Here is a 24,899-nt window from a genome sequence, read left to right on the forward strand (position 1 = left end):
TTTTTGACCTTCATTCCATCATAAGGTCAGAAATGGGGAAGTTCGCTGATGATTGCACAGTGTTCAGCACCATTCGTGATTCCTCAGATACTGAAGCAGTCCATGTAGAATTGCAGCAAGACCCAGACAATATCCAGGCTTGGCTGATAAGTGGCAAGTAACATTCACACCACACAAGTGCCAGGCAATGACCATATACAACCAGAGAGAATCTAACCAACCATATAGGAAGAAAGAGGGATGAGGTCCTGCAGACTGAGTTTAGGGAGTTCGGAAAGAGATTAGCAAGCAGGACCTCAAAGGTAAGTAATCTCTGGATTACTCCCAAGGCCACGTGCTCGTGAGTATGGAAATAGGAGAATACACCAGATGAATGCCTGACTGGAGAGATGGTGCAGGAGAGAGGGCTTCAGATTTCATTGAGAGAGTGCTGACCCTCATGCAAAGACACATGGAGCAGAGCACCGAGTGGATTCAGGGGGCGTGCACGGACCTCCATAGCATGGCCTTCATCCATGAGGTCTATGCAGCGATGGGTGGACGCGATGGGCCAGCCACGTATCTCCCCAATGCCAGGAGCTGAACAACTCCAGGCAACCACGGGAGTGCATGTGGAGCCTGAAGGAGCTGACGTGGGGCAGGCTGAAGGCAATGGGATGTTCCTTTGAAGGTGCTTTGATCACTGAAGGCAGATCCTCGGCCCCTTTCATGGTGACACCAATGCTGCATGCTGGTCCATGATTGAGGCAGCCCCTGCACAGATACATGTGGCCCCAAATGTGCTGGGCCCCAGTAGACTTCAGCCACCCAGAGGATGCAGGCCACCACCATCTAATGCACTGGAGAAAAAAAGACAGCAGCCTACCCGCACATCAACTCCAGGCACAGGGGGAGAAGCCCGTGGAAGTGACTGTAACCGAGCACTTGGGGTTTCACTGGGTGATAATTATTTGTTTACCGCAGAAGCCTTTAATATTTTATGAGAGTTAAAGGTCTTGATAGTCAATGTATCATGACTTGTTTATTTATTTTTGTGTACAAATTGACAGTGACCAGATGTGGAATCAAATACATGTAAGGGTGAGCGCCTCATCAGCATCTGTGTTGACAGAAGGCTTTGGCATATAGAGCTGACAGATAGAGAGAGATGGTAAGGGTCTCTTATGAAAAGCCAGCAAGGTTGCCTCTGGGAGAAAACCTCTTGGGCTTGGTGGCATTTTGCACTTGTCCTCATGTGAAGCATCTGCTGATCAGAGAGTCACACATCTCCCTGGCACCAATGTCACTGTCTGGTGAGCTGGGCCCCATGGCATCATCTTCATCGGCTGGCACCTGTTGAGGTGAATCATGCTCATCCTCCTCCTCTGAGGATGCCACTCACTCAGTGTCTTCCTCTGGCTCCAGTGCTACTCTCCACTGAAGTGCCAGGTTGTGCAATGCGCAGCAGATGACAATGATGCAGGATACCCCTGAAGGTACATATTTCAGGGCTCTCCCAGATCTATCAAGGTATCTAAACTTCACCTTTAAAAGGCCAATATCCTACTCTGATAGTCATATATGGCAGCAGTTATATGTGTCCTCTGCCTGTGGGTTGGCGTTGTGTATAGGGGTCAGAAGCCATGACTTCAGTGGATACCCCTTGACCCCAGGATCCAGCCACGAAGGCGTTCAGGTAGCCTGAAGAGCTGAAGCAATTGGGACTGTCTAAGGATGTAGGAGTTGTAGCAGCTTCCCAGAATCCACACGCACACCACATGATCCACTTACAGTGGTCGCAGACGGCTTGAAAATTGAGGGAGTGGAACACCTTCCTGTTCACAAAGGTGCCTGGTTGCTCTCAGGGAACCTTAATGGCCACATGAGTACAGTCAATGACCCCCTGCACCTGTCGAAATCCAGCCATGGCCCCAAAGCTGACTGCCTTCTCAGCTTGACTGGCCTGATCGGTTGTGAACTTGATGTATTGGCCAGCCTTACAGTATGTGACATCCACGATCTCCTTTACACAGCGATGGGCTGCTGACTGAGAGATGCTAAATAGATCTCCAGACGATCTCTGGAACCACAGGCAAAAAAGTTAAATGCCAGCATCACCTGTAGGACTGCAGGCATTGGATGCATGCCACTTCCCAATGACATCAACTCCTGCTCAAACATACCGCATAGCTCACCACCACCTGCCTGAAGAGATGTAGTCTTTATAGATATTGGTGCTCGGATATCCTAATGAAATTGAGCCTTTGAAAGTACACCCTTTGAGCTCGGTAGTGCCTTATGCGATCATGAGGCTGCCCTCCTGTCCCATGCGGCCTCCTCATCCACGTCCAATGCCATCCTCAGGCCGCTGAAGCTTCACTTGCCGCTGCACAGGCTTTCCATGTGGCTACATCCCCACCTCTGTGCCACTCTCCTCCTCACTGGAGGAGTCAAATTCTGAAGGCAAATCTAGTGAGGCACCTACATCTTTCTTCAGGTTAGGCAACCTACTCAGGGTGCCCGATGTGACAATTTTGCTGCCCGGTTTATATCGGACGTCACAACCATAGCCCTGGACCTTCACAAAAGTCTCTGTAACTGTGGAGGAGCACTCATAAGCGGTTTGCACCATATGGTTTCTCAAGGCTCAATCTCCACAGTAAAATGTTTTCCAAACAAGTAGATGTGAAACCTAGCAATATCAAAAACCAGAACTAAGGTTTCACGTTCGATGTTAGAATAAGTGGATTAGGTTTGTGACAAACTCTTCGGTGTGAAAACAATTGGTTCCCTTCCTGCATGATGTAGGCACCTAATCCCTTCTGGAATGCATCGACCTCAAGCATGGTCTCTTTGGTCGGGTCAGAATACTGTAGCATACTGTCTTGACTTGACAGAGCAAACTCTAAGGACTCAAACACCTGATTGTGGTCTTCCTGCAACAAGTAAGAACTATCTTTATGCAGCAGCTCCCTATACAATGCTGCCCACTCAGCGAAATTGGGGGTGTATGAGGCCAAAAGATTGAACAGCCCTGGACACCGTTGTAGGTCTTCCCTGTCCTGAGGAGTTGGCCTGGCTTTGACATCTTCGATCTTATCTGGGTCTGGGTGTATTCCTGTGCTGGAATATATCGACTCATATAAGTTGATGTGCCCAACGTTGACCTGACACTTCTTGTTAATAAACACAAAGCCCTCACGACGAGCAGCCAACATTAACAAATGCAAGTTCCGGTCATGCTCTGCATTGGTCTGCCCCATCATCGCAATGTCGTAGGTTATGCAGATGCAGCCCAGGACATTTTCCATTATTCTGCTTATGTATTGTTGTAAAATGTCCTGGCTGACGCACAGCCTAAAAGGTAACCATCTGAAACAGTATCTCCCAAATAGCCTTCTAAAAGTTGTGAGTAGCTGAGACTGCTGAGCTAAGTGGACAGACCAGTAGCCATGCTTCGTATCAAGCTTTGAAAAATACTGAGCACCAGTAAACTTAGGATTCAGCTCCTCCAGGGTTGGGATATTGTGCGGCCATCTCTTGAGGGCTAAATTCAGTCGTTGCGGGTCTAAGCAAATCCTGCGATTGCCATCTTTCTTCAGCACATGGGTAATGGAGCTGCTCCAATCGGAATTCTAGTGCACTCAGCGGATGACTCTGTTGTACTCCATCTCATCCAGCTCCACTTTAAGCTTCTCTTGAATGTGCACGCTGCACTTGTGGCACATCGATAGTAGGAACTGCATCTTCCCTTACATGGAATATGGCATCACCTTGAAATCGCCGATTGCTTCATATCTGACTGGGTAAAGTAGTTTCAGGTCTCTAACCGACTCAATGCATTCCATGTTGCAACCTTCCATACCTTCCGGTGCAGTGCTGACCTCATGTATTGTGATGATTCATAAATCTTGGCATACTGAAAGTCCTGAGACAGCTGGTCTAGTTGTGTCTACAATATAAAACATTTGTGGTAGCCATTCAAAGCTCCCATATCTGCACTGCAAGGTTATCGTTCCAATGCACTTGATGTATTGTAAGCATTCAGCCTAGCCGTGGTGGGTTGTATCATAGATTCCCTTTTTCTTATGTACATTTCCTTCAGTATACAGATAGGCAGAATATTTGCATTGCTCCAGTGTTGATTTTTACTCTGAGCTTACACATGCCACCCTTCTGTGGACATATAATCCAGATCATGGCGAAGCCTCAGATTGCATAATAACATTGACATGTTGATCCAAATTAACTATGTGAAACGCTTGCTCGCTGTTCACACAAGTGCACTCTTCATCTGTGTCCTCCTGACAATCTGTCTCTCCGCTGACCTGATGTACCTGCTTGGGCTTTTTTTGTGTGCTGGCCTATCTTTTATTGCTTTTGCCATTCTGTTTTACAGACGTTCTCTCTGCATGTGATCTGCCACCATTCCTGGGTGCAATATCTGAACTCAGCCTTCTGCGCTGCCTTGCCCAATGTCCTCGCATGCCACAAGCTTTGCACAGATCTGGTGTGCCAGACAACTGCAAATTGGGTGAGTCAGGCCACATTTGCAACAAGGTTTAGCAGACTTCTAAGCCTTGGTTACCATACCAATTGTCGCAGCTGCCCCCAATGCTTGCAGCTGTTGGCACCCAGCATTAAGTAGTGCATCTATGGTGTGCCCTTTCTTCTTTTTTAGCAGGTCTTTTTGAAAGGTCTCTTAGTGGGCTAGACGCGATTGCCACTTCTATAATCCGTTCCAACAATTGAATATCTGCGAAGCTGCATTCTTGAGCTTTGTCTCAGCAACTTGCAACAAACTCATCTTGCTTTTGCCCATAGCTCAAGTGTATGTTCTCGGAAATTGACCTTTATCTTCAGTTGATCTTCCAGGAATGTCCATAACTTGTTGGGGTCCTTCAGATCCTTAGCTGACAACCTTGATGTGTTGATCTGTTGCAGGCCCTCATTGCCCAGTATGATCTTGATTTTTACAGCTTGTTTCTCTGGTTCACTCACATCTTGATCCAGGAAACATAGTTCCAACCATTGTCGAAACAGTTTAAATTCAGACACTATGCCTGACCCTGCTTTTTTATATATAAATAAAGGATTTTTCACAGGTTTTCTTTTTCTTGGGACTCTTCTTTTACATGTTTGCTTTTACAGCTTTACAAGTTTTCTGTCTCACAAGTATAGCTTTCTGTTCCCTTTTGTCGGCAATTTCGTTTTTCCATGCATGCCCCTTTTAAGAGTGAGCTGACAGCTGCCTTTGTTTACACAACTGGTATGTTTTTTTTAACTGTGAGCTAGTTATTTGTTTAAACTGAGAGATTTTTTTTCTCTCTGGAAAGCATTGCAACTTGCAGTACCGGCAGCTGCTACAGCCAACCTTTTACTTTGTGCTGGACCTCCAGTGGCACTGTTGACCTCTTACCACACTTTTCACCTTAGGCCCCACCCACATAGCAAAAAAGGGAAAACTAAAGCTGTTATGGCTGTAGTTACTATCTTTCACATTTTTCGATCCACTGCCAGATTAGTTGAAAGCTCCGGTCTCCTGGCATTTGCTTACTGTACTCACAGAATTGCAACCTCCCAGGGACCTGTCTACAGTCCTAACTCACTGCACCATTGTGGGATCCCCTCCCAATTGCTCTCCATCTGAATCTTCAGCCACTCCATGTAAGCAATTTTCTGTTCTTTGTTCATTCTTGGTGTGTACTTCAGGAAAAAACAAATGGTGATACAATGTAATATTTGGTGGTCTTAAGAAAAATAAATCCTCAAATGGTGCCACCATTTAATATCACTTATTCCTTTGATAAGTAAACTATTGTAAGATTCCCATGACTACAAATAATATACAAAGAATACCTGGGTTTTCATTATAACTTAACTAGAACAGATTTATATACACAGTTACAGAATGAGCACATCTACACACATATCACCCTGTCAGGCTATACCCACAAGTCCCTGGTCATGTGTGAGGTGACATCACTTCCTCCGGTGACCTTCACGTACAGTTTCTTAAAGTGGTCCCTTATTAAGGTGGTCCCACAACAGGAAGGTGCCCCAGCAGTGCTATTTAAAGAGATCACCAACTACCTTCAGGTTAGTTGCTGATTGATTTCTACTGGCTCTTGCTGCGATTATACATTTGTTTGGTGATTTCTAGATTTCTTTACAGTTGCTGAAGTGGAGTGGTGTGGCATTGCTGAAGGACTTTGCTCTGACTTCAAAGATTCTGTGTAGACCACCTGCTTCCAGATATGGGTGCAGGAGTCTGCAACCCCTTTGACTACAGCAATGACAGGGAGAATGAACAGAGGCAAGACAGAGCAGGACAAACTGCTGGAAGTGGGACAAGGAACAGAAGGGGGAGGAAGGGCATTCAGCAGGATGTCATATCCATGTAGAGTTATCAGTGAGCGATACTCCTACCTGAACCTCAGTAATGAACAGTGCATCAGGCGCCTCTGCTTCACTGACTGAGCAGGGAGAGGACGGCATTGCCAGTGGCTGTGACGGTAACTGTGGCCATGAACTTTTATGCACTTGTCCTCTTCCAGGCTGGTCCTGGCAATATTTGCAACATCTCCCAGTTTGCTGTCAATTGTCGTCTCAGGGAGATCACTGAGGTTCTATATTCCAAAAGAACTTAATACATTTCATTCTATCTTGCCGGAGAGAAGCAGGTAGAACGAGCAAGCAGCTTTGCGAGGATTGCAGACTTCCCTATTGTGCCGGGTGCAATTGACTACGTCAAAGAAATAGGGCGTTAGTGCCATAGGCATCCTTGGGGTGGTTGTGATGTGTGTTGATCTGGGCAGACCACACCTTGATTGTTATATTGAGTTCTAGAGATAGAAAATGGTGCAGAAAAGAATCACAAAGTGTATCACTCGCATTCAAGGGATTCATTTATAGGAAAGGTTGCCTGTTTTGTTATTTAATGTGTGGAACACAATTAAGACCAACACCAAGTGTAAGCAAATCTAACTTGTATCTGAAAGTTGTTTATGAGCAGCAGAGCCTCTATGTGGCAAAAATGTTTTTGGAGGTATCAGTATTAAAGAACATCATTTACTCAGTATGTAGATACAAAGGGCATGCACCTCCAGTTGCTTCACTGTTGCAGCAGGGATGATGATCTCCCGTTCGAGATTGTCAACCTCCCTGAGCGAGTAGATATGTCCGTCTCCTTCCAGCACTGCTTCTTCTCGCAGGTTCAGACACAAAACCCTGGTAAACCTCCTACAATCATCTGTCAGGTAGGACAAAATATGCACCAGTCCCTGCAATCAAAACAGTTTTATTTACAGGTCTCGGGTTCCCCATTCTCCAGCTTATCTTATCGTAACTGCCTCAGTTTTTCTCGTTAGTTGGCTATTTGCAGAATTGCATTCAGCCCACAATTAAATTTGTAACCTCCCAGAAACAAATGCCCACCGGTGTATAGAGGATTTGCCAATCAGATTACAAGGAGTAGCCCATCAGTATATAGCATGTCCGCTGACCAATATTTGTAAGAATTGCCCACTGATGTATAGAGGAGCAGTCCACCAGTATACAAAGGGCATTACTCACTGGTGTATAAATGAACTGTCCTCCGGTATTTGGAGGGCAGCACATACTGGTGTGTAGAGGAACTGTCCACTAATATATAGAGAGCATTACCCACTGATGTATAGAAGAACTGTTCTGCAGTATACAGAAAGAACTATTGACTGATGTCCACCAGTATAAAGAGAGATACCCACCATTATATAGCAAAGCTGCTAACTGGTATTCAGAGGAGATTTCAACCAGTGTTTAAGCAAAGCAGCTTACTGGTATTTAGAGGAAGATTTAGATGAGGTCCCCACCAATATACAGTGCAGCTGTCCACCAGTTTACGTGGGAGCTAAAACATAGTATTTAGAGTAGTTCCTCAGAATGCAAAGTATCTACCAGTAAATAGACCTACCTACCAATTTATTTATCCCACCAACCAGCATGTGAAGGAGCTGCCGGCAGCTTATAGAGAGACTGCCTAATGGAGCGTTCGGTTTATACAGGATCATGGACCACTATTTCAAGGACCTGTCGAATAGCTGTCTGTTAGTGTAATTCAGGCTTTTCTACTAAGTCTAGGTGTGTACATGATGAAATAAATGGCATTGCTAACCTCTGCATTTGGTTGTGCCATTCCACATACTGCCATCTTTGAAACTTTTCTGTAGTTTGCCACTTTCATCTGTCTCAGACTGCTCATTTCATCAAGGTCCAGGGATTCATCAGCAAGCTGCAGGACACAAGCAAAGAATTCATTTGCTGCTGTAAAGGGTAAATTTATATTGAGCTTTCAAATCAGAGGGAACAATATGGTCAGCATGCATTCGGCACTTGTTATTATTCTGCAATTATTCATTAATCTAAGATTATTCCTATGCAATATACAGGTGGTGAACAGAAACACTTAAAGAACAGATTGAAGGATTGATTGAGTCTTTTCATATGTTGGAATCATTCAGACTGACTAAAGGGCAATTGTTTGTCAGGAGTTTTATAGGATAGATCTTTTGAGTATTCGCCTGTCACTATATTGGAAATTGGTGGGTGAGGATGTGGAAAAATTTACACTTGGCCTTAGTATTAAATCTGGAGCACATCGTGCAACAATAATCTATTGCTTCAGTGTATTGCTAATGGATTCTACTACACAGTGCATTTCCAATGCAGATATATGGGCAAGATTTAGTGGAGCTGGCAGGGCTCCCAGCGCCAGGCCAAAAAGGCAGTTGGAAGAGGCTTAATGCCAGTGGCAGTGGGAAGAGGCCCTTAAATGGCTGTTAATAGGCCTCTTGCAGGCCTAAATTGGCCTCTGGGCAGGAAGGTCATCTTCGCCCTATCCCGACCCTGACTAAATTGTGGTGCGACGGGAAGGCGACAGGCCCTCCGCCCTCCCACCTCCTAGCCTGTCTCCAGGGGATCCATTAAATCCATCCCACAGTCAAACAACAATAAGGAATTGCATTTATAAAGCACCCTTATTAGAGTAAAATATCCTGAGTGCTTCACAAGAGCATTATCAGACAAAATTTGGCACTGAGCCACAAAAGGAGATAAGAACAGATGACCCAAAGCTTGGCAAAGTGCTAGGTTTTCAGGAACATCCTAAATGGGAAGAGAGGCATTGGGATGTGTAGAAATTCCGATAATAAATTCCAGAGAATAGGGCCTAGACAGTGGAAGGCATAGCTGCCAATGCAGGGACAAAGGGAATCAGGATATACAAGAGACTAGAATTGGAGGAATACAAAGTTCTTTGAAGGTTGTAGGAAGTTACAGAGATAAGGATGGCAACCATTGAAGGAATTGAACATAAGGATGACAATTTTAAATTTGAGGTGTTGCTGAACCAGGAGCCAATGTACGTAGTGATGGGTGAATGGGGCTTGGTGCAATTTCTTCTTCTTCTTTGGCCTCCTTGTCTCGAGAGACAATTTAGGATACAAGCAACAGAGTTTTGGATTAATTTAAGTTTATGGAGGGTGGAAGATTGGAAGTCAGCCAAGAGAGCACTGGAATGGTCAATGGAGATAATAAAAGTATGAATGACGCTTTCAGGAGCAAGAGGCAGGGACAGAGATGGATGGTAAGACAGAGTAGGAAGTGTTTTATTGTTTGTTCTTTTGGTGCATGAACTATTATAAGATTCTGGCAACTGATGGAATTTAAATTCAATTAATTAATTCAAATCTGGAAATGAAAGTTAGTCTCAGTCATGGTGCCTATAATTAATAATTAATGGTCATAAAATTCTACCTGGTTCACTAAAGTGCTTTAGGGAAGGAAATCTGACATCCTTACCTTGTCTCGCCTACATGTGACTCCAGACTCACAGCAATGTGGTTGAATCTTAAATGCCCTCTGTAATGGCCTAGCAAGCCATTCAGTTGTCAAGGGCAATTAGGGATGGGCAACAAATGCTGGACTTGCCAGCGATGCCCACATCCCATGAAAATTTAATTTAAAAACTGTTGTCACCCAGCCATGATGGCTTTAAATATCCTTCGATCATTAAGTAATGCATCTATGCAGTGCCCATTCCTCTTTACTAGCAGGTCTTTTTGAAATGCCTCTATTGGGGTAGACATGATGACTAGCTCTATAATCCATTCCGACAATTCAATATCTGTGAAGTTGTACTCCTGAGAATAGTCTCTGCACCTTTCAACATACTGCTCAATGGACTCACCTGCCTTTGCAGTAAGTCATAAGCGCAAGCCTATGTACTCGGAAATTGGCCTTTACCATCAGTTGATCTTCCAGGAATGGTCATAGCTTGCAAGGGTTCTTGTGATCCTCAGTCGGCAATTCTGATGTATTGATCTGTTGCAAGCCCTCGTTGCCCAGTGCGATCTTGATTTTTACATCTTGTTTCTCTGTTTGTTCACTTCTTGATCCAGGAAATACATTTCCATCCAACGCAAAACAGTTTGAACTCAGACATTCTATCTGATGCCTTCCAAACCATTATTGGATACTTGAATGCCATTTTCTTAATGATCTTGCTTCTTTTCAAATATAGGTTTTTTCCACAGGTTTTCTTTTTACCAGGCAAAGACTTTTCACAGGCTTTCTTCTTCACAGGTCTTTTGTTTCACAGACACAGATATTTTTCTTCTTTTTTCTATTTGTTTTCTATGGTCTCATTTTTTTAAACACTTCTCTCTCTGTGTACAGTGAGCTTCAGCTTGCATTACCAGCAGCTGCCACAGCCAGCCTTTTACTCTGTGCTGGGGACCTCCAGTGATGGTGTTAAGCTCTTCCCGCTCTTTTGGCTTAGGCCCCACACATGATGCTATCAGCCCAGGAAAACTGATGCAGTAATGGCTGCACTGCTTTTTTTTTCTTATAGCTGGGTCAGAACAGACTTTGGACAGCTCAACCCTGGACTAACCTTCAGCAAACTTAGATAGCATGAACCTGCTTCTTCTGACCCCTGGTTCAGCAATTTTAAAGTTAGATACTCACTATGCTTATCTAAAGAGACTTTGCCTTTTTCTTTGTGTGGCTCCTGCTCTTGCTGTAGATGGCCTGTATAGTCCCAAACTTCTTTTGTGTATCTTCCTGACCTCAGGCAGGTTCCTCTCCATTCTCTTGCACTGAAGTACAGCACCACAATCTTACATTTCTGTTCCACTTATAAGCTTTAATTTTTTCTACAGCATGGTCCTGTCTTCAAACACAGACCATTGCCACCATGGAATAGTATTTGTTCATTTGGTGCATGAACTATAATAAGATTCACAGAAATACAAATAATATACAAAGAATACATGGGTCTTTATTGTAACTTAAACTGGAACATATATACAAACAACTAATACTGGAGCACACATACACTTAGTCTATCAGTCTACACCCACAGCTCTCTGGTTATGTGTGACGCAACGTCACTTCCTTCAGTGACTCTCCACTTACAGTGTCTTAAAGTAATCCTATAACAGCAAATAGGTGGTATGGGTGATGGAGAGGATGTGGGATCAGAAGCTTAGGGTCGAAGAGGACGTGCACAGTCTTGTTTAGCCTCAGACAGTGACCAGGGAGGGTTTGAAATTGGTGGCGAGGGAACAGGGATTGTGGCAGGGGCCGAAGACAATGACTTTGGTCTTCCCAATATTTAATTGTAAGAAATTTCTTGTCATCCAATACTGAATGTAAGTGTGACAAATCAGATGCAGTGAAGAAGTCAAGAGAGATGGTGAGAAGAACTGGGTGTTCTCAATCTAAGTGTGGAACCTGATGTGTACATGGATAATGTTGCTGAGGGGTCATAGGTAGGTGAGAACTAGTCAGCACACATATAGCGCACATGCACACAGCACATCCACACGGCATACACACACAGCATACATATGCACAACACATACACATAGCACATATATACAGTGCATAAACTCAACACATATGTGCATATACAAATTGTCTATGTATCTCCTTAAGTCCTTCACACTCATGTATGAAATGTACACACAGAATGTCTACCTCTCACTGAATTCGACTAACTTGAAAACAGCTGTTCACGTTCTCAATGAATGTGACTGACGTACTAGAACACAAAGGCGGGCACTGATGAGATTAGCAGGAGTCTTCATCTCAAGTCTGGACATATCACTCAGTAGTCTGTAGAAAATAGGTTTCCGACGCATCCAAGTACTGAACATGACTAAGAAAGCCAATGGATACTGGAAATAGATAAAAGCAGTTCACATAAATATATTTTCATACACTAAAGATGTTACAAAATGGTTTAATGCCTTTTAAATCCACTGATAACTTTGTGTTTCAAAATGTCAGCCTTGACTTAGTGGCAGCACTCTTGCCTCTAAGTCTGAAGCCTATGGGTTCAAGTCCCAATCCAGAGACTTGAGCACATAATCTAGGCTGATACATCAGTGGAGTATTGAAGGAGTTCTGTACTGATGGAGGTGTTTTCTTTCAGATGAGACAAAAAACTGAGACCCTGGACTGAATTTTCCCAGTTGGGTCGCAATCCCAACAACGGCCTCAATTCCAGGTCAGGATCCCGGAAATGGCCATGGCAGAATGTTAGTCTTCCCAGAGGTGACCAATTGAGAAGCTGCCTCCGGAAGCCATGTCCAATTAAGGATGGTGGGCAGACCAAGGAAGCATGAGACCCAAAAGGAGGCTCCACAGTGATGTCTGGCTGGCAGCCCCACTGGGTGACGTGGGCATTGCTGAGACAGGCAGGAGACCGTGAGGGCACCTCAAAATGGTGGCGCTCTCCACAGCAATGTAAAAAATTAAAAATCACGCATGGCCATAGCTATCAGGCCATCATTGTGGAGGGGAATCCCTCCACAGGATGCCTTGTGGCTGCAGCTGTGATCATCACATCCCTACGGGTCCATGCTGGAATGATTGAGAGGAGGTGTCAATGACTCCCCCTGGCCTGCCACAAGGAGGCTGCCTCCAGTTACCTGTGGACTTCCAGCCTCAGCAGGGGACCTGTCTACCATCAGGAAGATCCCGGTGGCACCATCAACCTTCCCCCAATTGGCCCATTAATGGGTCTAACTGGCTACCAGCCACAGACGGGTGGGTAGCCTCTATCATGTTAAAATCACTCAGAGGTGGGAATGTGTCAGGTCGTCAAGCCAACACTTTATTTTCCAACTTTGTTCCCAGTCCTGCCTCCTAACCCACCTCCAGAGGCCTGGGAAAATTCAGCCTCCTGTCTGCCTTCTCAGGTGTACATAAAAATAAAACAATAGCACTATTGTGTTGTACCTGGGGTGTCCTAGCCAATATTTATTCCTCAACCAACATGATTAATGCAGTATATCTGCTCATTATTTTATTGTTGTAGGTGGGATCTGGCTGTGTACGTAAGTTGGCTGTCACGTTTCCTACATTATAACAGTGGCTACACTTCAAAAGTACTTCATTGATTGTAAGATACTTTGGGACGTCCTGTGGTCATGACAGGCACCGAATACACAAGTTCTTTCTTCCTTGCTCCCAAAAAGGCAGAAAATTATCCTACCAATTAAAGTGAGCAGTTCAAAAATTGTTTCTCCAAGCAATTTTCTGTGATGCTCCACCCTAATTCTACTGGATTTCAGTTGGGATTGTGGTAGACAATACCTTCTGTATCTTTTTGCTTGTGAATTAATTTGGACTTTCAATTTTGTACCAATGTAATCTAGACTATAATGTTTTAATCCATACTAAGCTGCACATCAATTCTAAATTTTCTGACCTGTTCATGGAGGTAGCTGTTGAAAGCAATGAGATAAAAATATCTCTGAAGGATGTTGAAGGTTTTGCTGACCAAGTTTTCTCTCAAACTGATTCCCTAAAATAATTCAAGAGAATTTTTCCAAAAATTGTTATTCATTTCGTCAAAATTACACATGATCAAACAGTTTTGAATAGGTTTCACAACTTACTCTTGAAAGCATCTTTCTGATTTGAACACAATTTTTTTTCAATGCACTAGTCCTAACTACCATATCCAGTACACACAAGGCAAAGAATATTACAAATAATATTGGAACATTACTGTATAAAGAATTAGTGCATAGATTTCATTATAAAAATACTAAAAATACAGTATTTTATTGGCATTAAACTTCGGGAGACTTGCTGCAATTACTTTATCACATCAGAAGAACAAATTAAAGTTATCTGGGAGTCTGAGTAACAATAGCCCAAGAAAATTTGAATAGCGGGATTAGCAGAGGAGGAGATAAACATCAAAATACCACAGATGCTGCAAAAGTTAACCCTACCTACCACTCTCCACAGTTGCTGCAGGATTTGCTGAGTGTTTATAGAATTTTCTGTTCTTATTTTCACAGAGAAGTTCAGATAAAGTTCAGATCCTAATGCAAGATAAGGAGCAAGGGAACAGGAGTAAGCTATTGAGCCCCCTTGAGCCTGTTCCGCTATTAGCCGTAATACCTTCAAACTGGTCTGTCCTTGAACAGCTGACCATGGCTTAAGGAGCACAAAGCAATATATGTGTAAAACAATATAGATCTTGAAATGATAAAGAAAGAATGAGCTTGCATTTATATAGTGCCTTTCACCACCCCAGTGCGACCCAAAAGGCTTCACAGCCAATGAAGCACTAATTGAAGTGTAGTCACTGTTGTAACGGGGGGGAAATATGACAGTTAATTTTCACACAGCATGGTCCCACAAACAGAAATAAGGTAAGATCAGATAACCTGTTTTTAGTGATGTTGCTTTAGAGTTATACATTGGCAGCACACCAGGAGAATTACGGGGCTCTTCTTTGAATCGTACCTTGGGAACTTTTGCATTCACCTGAGAAGGCAGATCAGGGCTTAGCTTAACATCTCATCTGAAAGACAGCACTTTCAGCAATGCAGCACTCTCTCAGTCCTGCACTGAATTGTCAGCCTAGATTATGCTCAAGGCTTTGGAGTTGGACAGCAAACTGCTGACTCAGAGGCAAAAGCACTGCCACTGAACCAAGGACTACACATTGCAATAGCTTGCAGCACTAAGGACAGATAAATTGATATGTAAATGAAAGCATCTGAGCTATGAGGAGAGCTCGGATATCCTGGGAATCTTAACTCTAGAGAAGGGCATATTCAGGAGCAATGTGAGAAGTGAGAAGTGTGAGGTGATGCATTTGGGGAGGTCAAACAAGGCAAAGAAATACATGATTAATGGGGAAATACTGAGAGGTGTAGAGGAAGTTAGGGACCTTGCAGTAAATGTCCACAGATCCCTGAAGGTAGCAGGAGAGGTCGATAAGGTGGTTAAGAAGGCATATGGAATCCTTTCCTTTATTAGCCGAAGTATAGAATATAAGAGCAGGGAGGTTATGCTGGAGCCGTATAAATCATTGGTTAGGCCACAGCTTGAGTACTGTGTGCAGTTCTGGTCACCTCATTACAGACAGGATGTAATTGCACTAGAGCGGGTACAGATGAGATTTACGAGGATGTTGCCAGGACTGGAAAAATGCAGCTGTGAGAAAAGATTGGATCAGCTGAGGTTGTTCTCCTTGGAACAGAGAAGGCTGAGGGGAGATCTGATTGACATGCATAAAATTTTGAGGGACCTGGATAGAGTGGAGGTGAAGGGCCTATTTATATTAGCAGAGAGGTCAATGACTAAGGGGCACAGATTTAAAGTGATTGGGCGAAAGATTAGAGATGAGGAAAAGTTTCTTCACCCTGAGGGTGGTGAGGCTCTGGACCTCACTGCCTGAAAGAGTAGTTGAGGCAGAAACTCTCAACTCATTTAAAAGGTGTCTGGATATGCACCTCAAGTGCCGTAATCTGCAGGGCCACAGACCAAATGCTGAAAGGTGGGATTAGAATGGGTGAAACGTTTTTCAGTCGGCACAGACACGATGGACCAAGTGGCCTCTTTCTGTGCCATAAACTTTCTATGATACTATGTTATTCAAGTATTCATGATTTTTAAGGGAAAAGATACATTAATTCCCAAAATGTTAGAGATTGCAAGCTTAGAGCCGGGAAGCTGCATAGACAGTTTGGATTTAACTATTTTACACAAAAGGCAGCGAATACTGGAATGGAGTGGTCAAGGAGGCAGACGGTGCAGTAATTTTTAAAGAAGAACAGGATGGATATTTGAGGGAGTGGGTGATTGAAAAGGAGTTGACCAGATGGACTGCAATCTTTTCGAGTGCTGTATTTCCCCTTGTTGCACATACTATCTAATACAGTGTGACAAGAATTAGTGAGCTCTCTGTTGTTATTCCAGCATTGAATCTGATGACAAAGAATTGTCACTTGTTTTCATTGCATACATGGGTTTATAGCTTCTTATACAGTGGAAACAATAGCATTCCAATGAACAGACTGTCATAGCACCTTTAATGCAGAAAAATACCCCAAGTTACTTCACAGAGGCAAATCAGATAAAAATGGCTATAATAAAAACAAGAAATGCTGGAACCACTCAGCAGGTCTGGCAGCATCTGTGGAAAGAGAAGCAGAGTTAACGCTTCGGGTCAGTGACCTTCATCGGAATGAAGGGTCACTGACCCGAAACGTTAACTCTGCTTCTCTTTCCACAGATGCTGCCAGACCTGCTGAGTGGTTCCAGCATTTCTTGTTTTTATTTCAGATTTCCAGCATCCGCAGTATTTTGCTTTTATTTTAGATAAAAATGGCTATTGAGATAAAGAAGGAGACATTAGGAGGACTGGCAGAAAAGCTTGGTAAAAGAGGCACAAAGGTAAAATGTGAAACAAAGCCAGAAAATGTTAGAAATACTCAGCAGCATCTATGGAGAGAACAGACAAATTGATGTTTCATGTGTAATGAGAATTGGAACTTAAACTGGGAGGGCACCTCACCGGCTGCTCTTAAATGAGGTCTTATTAATAAAATGGACAGGGCCTTTCACAGCATCTTTTGAACAATTGGCCCATTTGTTCCACCCAGGGAGTTAAAAATTCTTCCTTTTGTGTTTCATTAATTGACCAGTTTAATTGTACTACTTGTTTTGCTTGATAGACTTCATGAGGTCTCCAATACTTGCAGTCTTACGAGGGGACATAGCTTCAAGTTGAGGGGTGATAGATATCGGACAGATGTGAGAGGTAGTTTCTTTACTCAGAGAGTAGTAAGGGCGTGGAACGCCCTGCCTGCAGCAGTAGTAGATTCGCCAACTTTAAGGGCATTTAAGTGGACATTGGATAGACACATGGATGAAAATGGAATAGTGTAGGTCAGATGGTTTCACAGGGCGGCGCAACATCGAGGGCCGAAGGGCCTGTACTGCGCTGTAATGTTCTAAATTCTAAATCTATGACCCTCAATACTCACCAACTCAATAATTCAAAAGAATTAGCTTCCAATCCCATCTCTTAAAATAAGATGGACTGATTTGTTTCAATTTAAAAAGAAAAAGTCATTTGTAGTGTAGCAAATTGAATGTCAGCTTCACCTGGCTCTGATGTTCCTTTGCGAGCTTTTGAATTTCATCTTTGTAAAGGTAAATAGTTTCCTTCAGATCATGCATTTCTGAGCAAATATTCATAATGCTATCCACCTGCAGATTCAAATCAGATGCTCTTTAACAGTTATCACATTGTTTTCACGGTAGAACTTCCATTGTTCACCATATTGGAGTTGGACTGTTTCCCCTCAGTCCCCATCTGCCCCCACCTTAGTGTATGATGTTAATTGGCAAATAACCAAGAGACTGTGGCCCCAAGGTTCTGCCCTCACTTCTTCCCTGAACAGGTTCAGCATACCTGAAGCACATTGCATTTGTCTCTTGAATGCCCAAGGAGAGATGCTGGATGTACTGGTAATGTCACTGAATTCGTAATCCAAAGGCCCAGGCTAATTCCCCGGGTTCAAATCCCACCACGGCAGCTGGTGGAATTTAAATTCAATTAATTAATAAAAATCTGGAATTGAAAGCTAGTCTCAGTAATGGTGATATGAAACTATCATCAATTGTTGTAAAACCCCATCTGGTTCACTAATGCCCTTTAAGGAAGGAAATCTGCTGTCCTTACCTGGTCTGGCCTACATGTGACTCCAGACCCACGGCAATGTGGTTGACTCTTAACTGCCCTCTGAAATGACCTAGAAAGCCACTCAGTTGTCAAGGGCAATTAGTGATAAGCAACAAATGCTGGTCCTTGCCAGCGACACCCAAATCCCATGAAAGAATACAAAAAAATATTGGTGGGTCAGATCACTTGCATGGCCTTGCCACTCCAGTTCTCTTGTGCTGGGAAACAGGTGCTGGGACATAGTTGGAGCTTAGATGCGAGGCTCAGGGCTTTTTGATCTCCAACAGCAGCGAGAGATCTTCTAGGACAAAACATTTATCTGGGGTTGGGAGAGAGGTGCGATGCTGGAAGAGAAAGGTAATGCTTACTTCTTCCAATCTCCTGTTGCTGCTTGGCCTCTTAGATTCTCCAGATTAATAAAAACCCCTAATGCCAGCTTTTTCAAGCACATGTAAAATGTGTGCCCTTCCATCATACGGAGAAGAAACTACAGCAGGAAGGCTGATGGACGCCCCTCCACCACCGTTTCCACCCCCCCACACCCACCCACCCCCCCCCCCCCCCCGCCACACTAGCTCACCTGTATGGCTTGCCCTTCTTGAATGCATGTTGTAGGCACAGAACTTGCCCCGTCCCTTTGTGGAAGCCCAGATATCCCAAGGCAACAAAAAGGCAGTGGAGACCCTACCTGTCTTTTACCTTTCTGTAACTCAGCATTCTCCAGATCTATGGAGAGTAATATTGGACCCACCAGATTTTGAGCTTAAATGTATAATGCAGGAATACACCGAGGACAATATACGCAGCAGAAATCAACTTTGCAGCAGAGAATTCCACATCCTACTAAACTCTGTAAACAAATTTGTTCTAAACTCCCTTTTAACTGTGTTTGCAATGAGCTTAACTTTTCTATCTCATTACCGTGTCACCGACCGTGAAAAAGATGAAGTATTTTGTAGTTTTAAGTTGGTGGTTGTCCCTTTAACTCTAGTAAAGGTGCACAAGGAGTTTAAAAACAAACTGCAGTTCAGATCCCTGTACCAAGCTTATTTTAAAATAATGTTCCACATTCCACCAGGGTAACCACAATAATAAGTGTCAACTATGGCTGAAAGTAACACTCCTACCACTGAGTCAGGAGATTGTCGGTTCAAGTCTTAATCCAGTAACTGATTAAAATCTAGGCTGACACTTCAGTGCTTTACTTGGCTGAATTTTACCCCCAAAAACAGGTGGATTGCATTGGGTCAGATGTTAAAATTTTAAAAATCTCAAACCCAAGGTTTAACAGAAGCGGGACAAGGGGCAGGCAGCCCAGCCAGTCCCAGAAGTCGGGTTGGCAATGTAAATATTTTAATAAGGCTGCAGGTTTAGCAGTGGTTAGAGCCGAGTTTCTACGGCCTCCGGACACACGACAGCTGAAGGGTGTTTTTTTTAATTTGTTCATGGCATGTGTGCATTCCTGGCTACACTGGCAATTAGTGTCCATCCCTAATTGCCCTTGAGAAGGTGGTGAAGAACTGCATTCTTGAACCTCTGCAGTCCTTAGGATGTAGGTACACCAACAGTGCTGTTAGGAAGGAAGTTCCAGAATTTTGAGTCAGGATGGTGTGCAGCTTGAAGGGGAACTTGCAGGTGGTGGTGTTCCTATGCATCTGCTGCCCTTGTCCTTCTAGGTGGTAGAGGTCATGGGTTTGGAAGGTGCTGTTGAAGGAGCCTTGGTGCGTTGCTGCAGTGCATCTTGTAGATGGTACACACTGCTGCCACTGTGCGTTGGTAGTGGAAGGAGTGAGTATTGAAAGTGGTGGATGGGGTGCCAGTCAAGTGGGCTGTTATGTCCTGGATGGTGTCAAGCTTCTTGAGTGTTGTTGGAGCTGCACCCAGCCAGGCAAGTGGAGAGTATTCCATCACACACCTGACTTGTGCCTTGTAGATAGTGGACAGGCACTGGGGAGTCAGGAGGTGAATTACTCACTGCAGAATTCCCAGCCTCTGAGCTGCTCTTGTAGGCACAATATTTTTGTGGCTGGTCCAGTTGAGTTTATGGTCAATGGTAAACCCCAGAATGTTGATAGTAGAGGAATTCATTAATGGTAATGCCATTGAACATCAAGGGGAGATGGTTAGATTCTCTCTTGTTGGAGATGGTCATTGACTGGCACTTGTGTAGCGTGAATGTTACTTGTCACTTATCAGCCCAAGCCTGGATATTGTCCAGGTCTTGCTGCATTTGGACACGGACTGCTTAAGCATCTGAGGAGTCACGAATGGTGCTGAACATTGTGCAATCATCAGTGAACATCCCCACTTCTGACCTTATGATTGAGGGAAGGTCATTGATGAAGCAGCTGAAGATGGTTGGGCCAAGGACACTACACTGAATAACTCCTGCAGTGCTATCTTGGGACTGAGATGATTGACCTCTAATGACCACAACCATCTTCCTTTGTGCTAGGTAGGGACAGCTTCAAGGAGAAGGATAACTACCTTTACAGCATTGCTTATGGGCCAGGAGGAGCAGGAGTGCTTCCCCCCAGACACCCAAGATCTACCTCCCACCCCACTGCATCTGACTCCCTCTCATACAAAGACTCCCGGTGTTGGGGTTTCAGGCACCCAAGGATCAGGAATTGGACCGCCCCCCCCACCCACCCCAGGATTGGGGATTGGATCCACCCCAAATCCCCTGGGGTCATGGATTGGAACCCCCAGGATCACGGTAGCAGCTGCAGGCTCCTCCCCTGCACCTGCACCTGCGACCCGCTCCGGAATCCTCCTCATCTGACTGGAAGCCAAGCCTGTCAATCAGCCTGATTTTGCAGGCTGTGAAGTTAAAACTATGCCTATGTAACCAACTCCTGTCAGTATGGGGGCAACTGTCTCTCAGATGAAACATTAAACTGAAGCCCTTTCTTCTCTCTCAGGTGAACACAAAAGATCTTATGGCACTATTCGAGAAAGAGCGGGGGATTTTCCCACTGTCCCTGTCTACATTCATCCTGCAACTAATGGTAGATTATTTGGTCAGTTGCAACACTGCTGTTAGTGGGATCTTTCTTTGTGCAATTTAGCTGCCATGTTTCCTCCTATTAATTATACTTCATTGGTTAAGAAGGTAAGAGCCCGTGGGATCCAGGGAAATTTGACAAATTGGATCCAAAATTGGCTTAGTGGCAGGAGGCAGAAGGTGATGGTCGAGGGTTGTTTTTGCGATTGGAAGCCTGTAACCAGTGGTGTACCACAGGGATCGGTGCTGGGACCCTTGTTGTTTGTCGTGTACATTAAATATTTAGGCGTGAATATAGGAGGTATGATAAGTAAGTTCGCAGATGACATGAAAATTGGTGGTGTCGTAAATAGTGAGGAGGAAAGCCTTAGGTTACAGGACGATATAGATGGATTGGTAAGATGGGTGGAGCAGTGGCAAATGGAATTTAATCCTGAGAAGTGTGAGGTGATGCATTTTGGGAAGACTAACAATGCAAGGGTATATACAATGGATGGTAGGACCCTAGGAAGTACAGAGGGTCAGCGGGACCTTAGTGTACTTGTCCATAGATCACTGAAAGCAGCAGCACAGGTAGATAAGGTGATTAGGAAGGCATATGGGATACTTGCCTTTATTAGCCGAGGCATAGAATATAAGAGCAGGGAGGTTATGATGGAGCTGTATAAAACACTAGTTAGGCCACAGCGAGAGTACTGTTAACAGTTCTGGGCACCACACTATAGGAAGGATGTGATTGCACTGGAGAGGGTGCAGAGGAGATTCACCAGGATCTTGCCTGAGCAGGAGCATTTCAGCTATGAAGAGAGACTGGATAGGCTAGGGTTGTTTTCCTTAGAGCAGAGAAGGCTGAGGGGGCACCTGATTGGGGTATACAAAATTATGAGGGGCATTGATAGGTTAGATAGGAAGAAACTTTTTCCCATAGCGGAGGTGTCAATAGCCAGGGGGCATAGATTTAAGGCAAGGTAAAGGAGGTTTCGAGGTAATATGAGGAAAAATGTTTTCACTCAGAGGGTGGTTGGAATCTGGAACACACTGCCTGAAGAGGTTGTAGAAGCAGGAACCCTCATAACATTTAAAAAGTATTTAGATAAACACTTAAATGCCACAGCACACAAGGCTACGGGCCAAGTGCTGGAAAATGGGATTAGAGTAGTTAGGTGCTTGATGGCCGGCACAGACATGATGGGCCGAAGGGCCTGTTTCTATGCTGTATAACTCTATGACTCTATTCATTGGCTATGAAGCTCTGAGACAAGCTGAGGATGTAAAAGTTTCGAGATAAATGCAAACACTTTACTTCCTATCCATCAATATTGGCGACCACGCTCTGGAAGTGGTTCAAGAGTTCACCTACCTAGGCTCAACTATCACCAGTAACCTGTCTCTAGATGCAGAAATCAACAAGCGCATGGGTAAGGCTTCCACTGCTATGTTCAGACTGGCCAAGAGAGTGTGGGAAAATGGCGCACTGACACGGAACACAAAAGTCCGAGTGTATCAGGCCTGTGTCCTCAGTACCTTGCTCTACGGCAGCGAGGCCTGGACAACGTATGCCAGCCAAGAGCGACGTCTCAATTCATTCCATCTTCGCTGCCTTCGGAGAATACTTGGCATCAGGTGGCAGGACTATATCTCCAACACAGAAGTCCTTGAAGCGGCCAACATCCCCAGCTTATACACACTACTGAGTCAGCGGCGCTTGAGATGGCTTGGCCATGTGAGCCGCATGGAAGATGGCAGGATCCCCAAAGACACATTGTACAGCGAGCTCGCCACTGGTATCAGACCCACCGGCCGTCCATGTCTCCGTTATAAAGACGTCTGCAAACGCGACATGAAATCGTGTGACATTGATCACAAGTCGTGGGAGTCAGTTGCCAGCATTCGCCAGAGCTGGCGGGCAGCCATAAAGACAGGGCTAAATTGTGGCGAGTCGAAGAGACTTAGTAGTTGGCAGGAAAAAAGACAGAGGCGCAAGGGGAGAGCCAACTGTGCAACAGCCCCAACAAACAAATTTCTCTGCAGCACCTGTGGAAGAGCCTGTCACTCCAGAATTGGCCTTTATAGCCACTCCAGGCGCTGCTTCACAAACCACTGACCACCTCCAGGCGCGTATCCATTGTCTCTCGAGATAAGGAGGCCCAAAAGAAAAAAGAGAACTTCCTATCATTCAAACTTCTGATTGGTTCAGTTTGTATGGGTGACTGTTCCTTTATAAATTTGAACGGTCAGTTATCCAAAATCCAATAAGTACATCTTTTCTGGGATGTACCTTGCTTTGTAGATACACAGGTCACCAAAAGAACTTGTGCTCGGTAAAGCTCTAAAACATGTAAACAGATTCTTTGGTTTTAAATCTAGAGGTTTAAAACAGAAAAACAGGTATGTGGAACTTGTACTAAAATTTAGGTTGCAATGGGAGTATTGTGTGCAGTTTTGAGCATCCTATCATAGGGAGGCTATAAAAGCCATACAAAAGATGCAACATAGATACACCAGAATGCTACTAAAGATGAACAGATACAGTTCTAAAGAACAACTTTAGGATTTTTTTCACTAGAGGTGAGAAGATTAAGGGGTGAGTTGACAGTTCAATACTCCTGACAAAAGGGGCAGTAGGTTTATCATAAGATGACACATTCATGCAGGTAGGACAAACACAAGATTAACTCACAGAAAATAAGAAAAAAGTGTACTCACTTCTTCAACAATTCTCCTGCCATTTGGGAAGGAAGTGCAATAGCTTTCAACAATCTGGAAGTGACTTTCTTGTCCAGAAACTCTTCTCTTTTCACATCTAAGTTTATAACAGTGCAACTGATTATCAATCACTCATTAACATTTAACCATCTGTCAACATTTACAAAGAATGCCCATTGAAAATCTCTAATAGCATACATTATTTGTTATTAACAATAGAATTAAACGCGGGAGATGGCTCGGAAAGCATCTGCAGCCCACTGTCGGCAATGCTGGTACCGGCGCCGGAGGATGTCGCTCAAGTCCTGAAGGACGCGGACGAGACTTCCAGGTGTCGATGGTGGGTACTGAGGAAATGGCTTATTACCTGCACCCGCTTCCCCCCCCTTCACCTTCCCCCCCTTCCAACCCCCCCTTCCCCTTCCAAGCTCCACTCCCTCAGCTCACCCCCCCACCCCCCTACCCCCTCACAACCCCTTCCCAGCACCCCCTCACACCATCTTCCCCCGCAACCCCTTCCCCTGCAACCCCCCTACCCCCTTACAGCCCCCTTCCCAGCTCCCCCTCACACCCCCTTCCCTCCACCCCTCCCCCTCGCACCCCCTCCTCCCACCGGCATCATCCTACACCTGTGTAGGGGCCCTAACAACCCCACTGCCTTGTAGGCATCTCGGGAGAGACCAAGGCTAAGGGAGTAAACCCTAACAGAAAATCCGGAGCGGAACCCCGAAGGTGGTCATGTGTCACCTTTGGCATGTTTCCGGCAGTTCCTGCAGCCATACCGGTGCCAAACGTCATGTTCTGCACTCCTTTGGACCCCACCAGGAAGGCCGAGAGGGGGGTTTTGATGATTGGGCAACTCTCAACCTCCATACATTCGCCCAGGCATGCACCATGGAGAGGTCACGCCATAGTCGCCTCACAGCGACTGAAACAACACGGAAGGCAGTAGTTACGGGTTATAAGTCCAGCTCAGTTGGCGCAGAGATTGGGCGCCATGGGTTGCCTTTGTCGGTGGGAGAGGTTATCGCATCTCACTGGACAGCTACCGCCCGCCTCAAACCGGGCAGCCCCCGGTCAATAAAGTTCTGTCCTGCCACAGTCCACCTGCTTCAATGGGTGCTTGGAGCTCAGGGTCATTGCCCGAAAAGCGGACTGCAACAC

The 24,899-nt window shown here is 44.7% G+C and overlaps 1 protein-coding gene across 1 annotated transcript in view; it reads right to left on the reverse strand.

Annotated features, from left to right (window-relative positions):
• Positions 1-24,899, reverse strand: part of LOC137369343 (paladin-like) — a 158,546-nt gene that overhangs the window by 63,495 nt on the left and 70,152 nt on the right. Inside the window, exons 9-14 of the mRNA XM_068030414.1 lie at positions 23,736-23,832; positions 17,443-17,547; positions 13,739-13,834; positions 12,066-12,200; positions 8,135-8,251; positions 7,083-7,262 (exon numbers count right to left, since the gene is read on the reverse strand). Of these exons, the coding sequence (XP_067886515.1) occupies positions 7,083-7,262; positions 8,135-8,251; positions 12,066-12,200; positions 13,739-13,834; positions 17,443-17,547; positions 23,736-23,832 (730 nt within the window). The remainder of the gene's footprint in view (positions 1-7,082; positions 7,263-8,134; positions 8,252-12,065; positions 12,201-13,738; positions 13,835-17,442; positions 17,548-23,735; positions 23,833-24,899) is intronic.

The sequence above is a fragment of the Heterodontus francisci genome, chromosome 4 (genome assembly GCF_036365525.1).
Source record: "Heterodontus francisci isolate sHetFra1 chromosome 4, sHetFra1.hap1, whole genome shotgun sequence".
Classification (NCBI taxonomy): Eukaryota; Metazoa; Chordata; class Chondrichthyes; order Heterodontiformes; family Heterodontidae; genus Heterodontus; species Heterodontus francisci.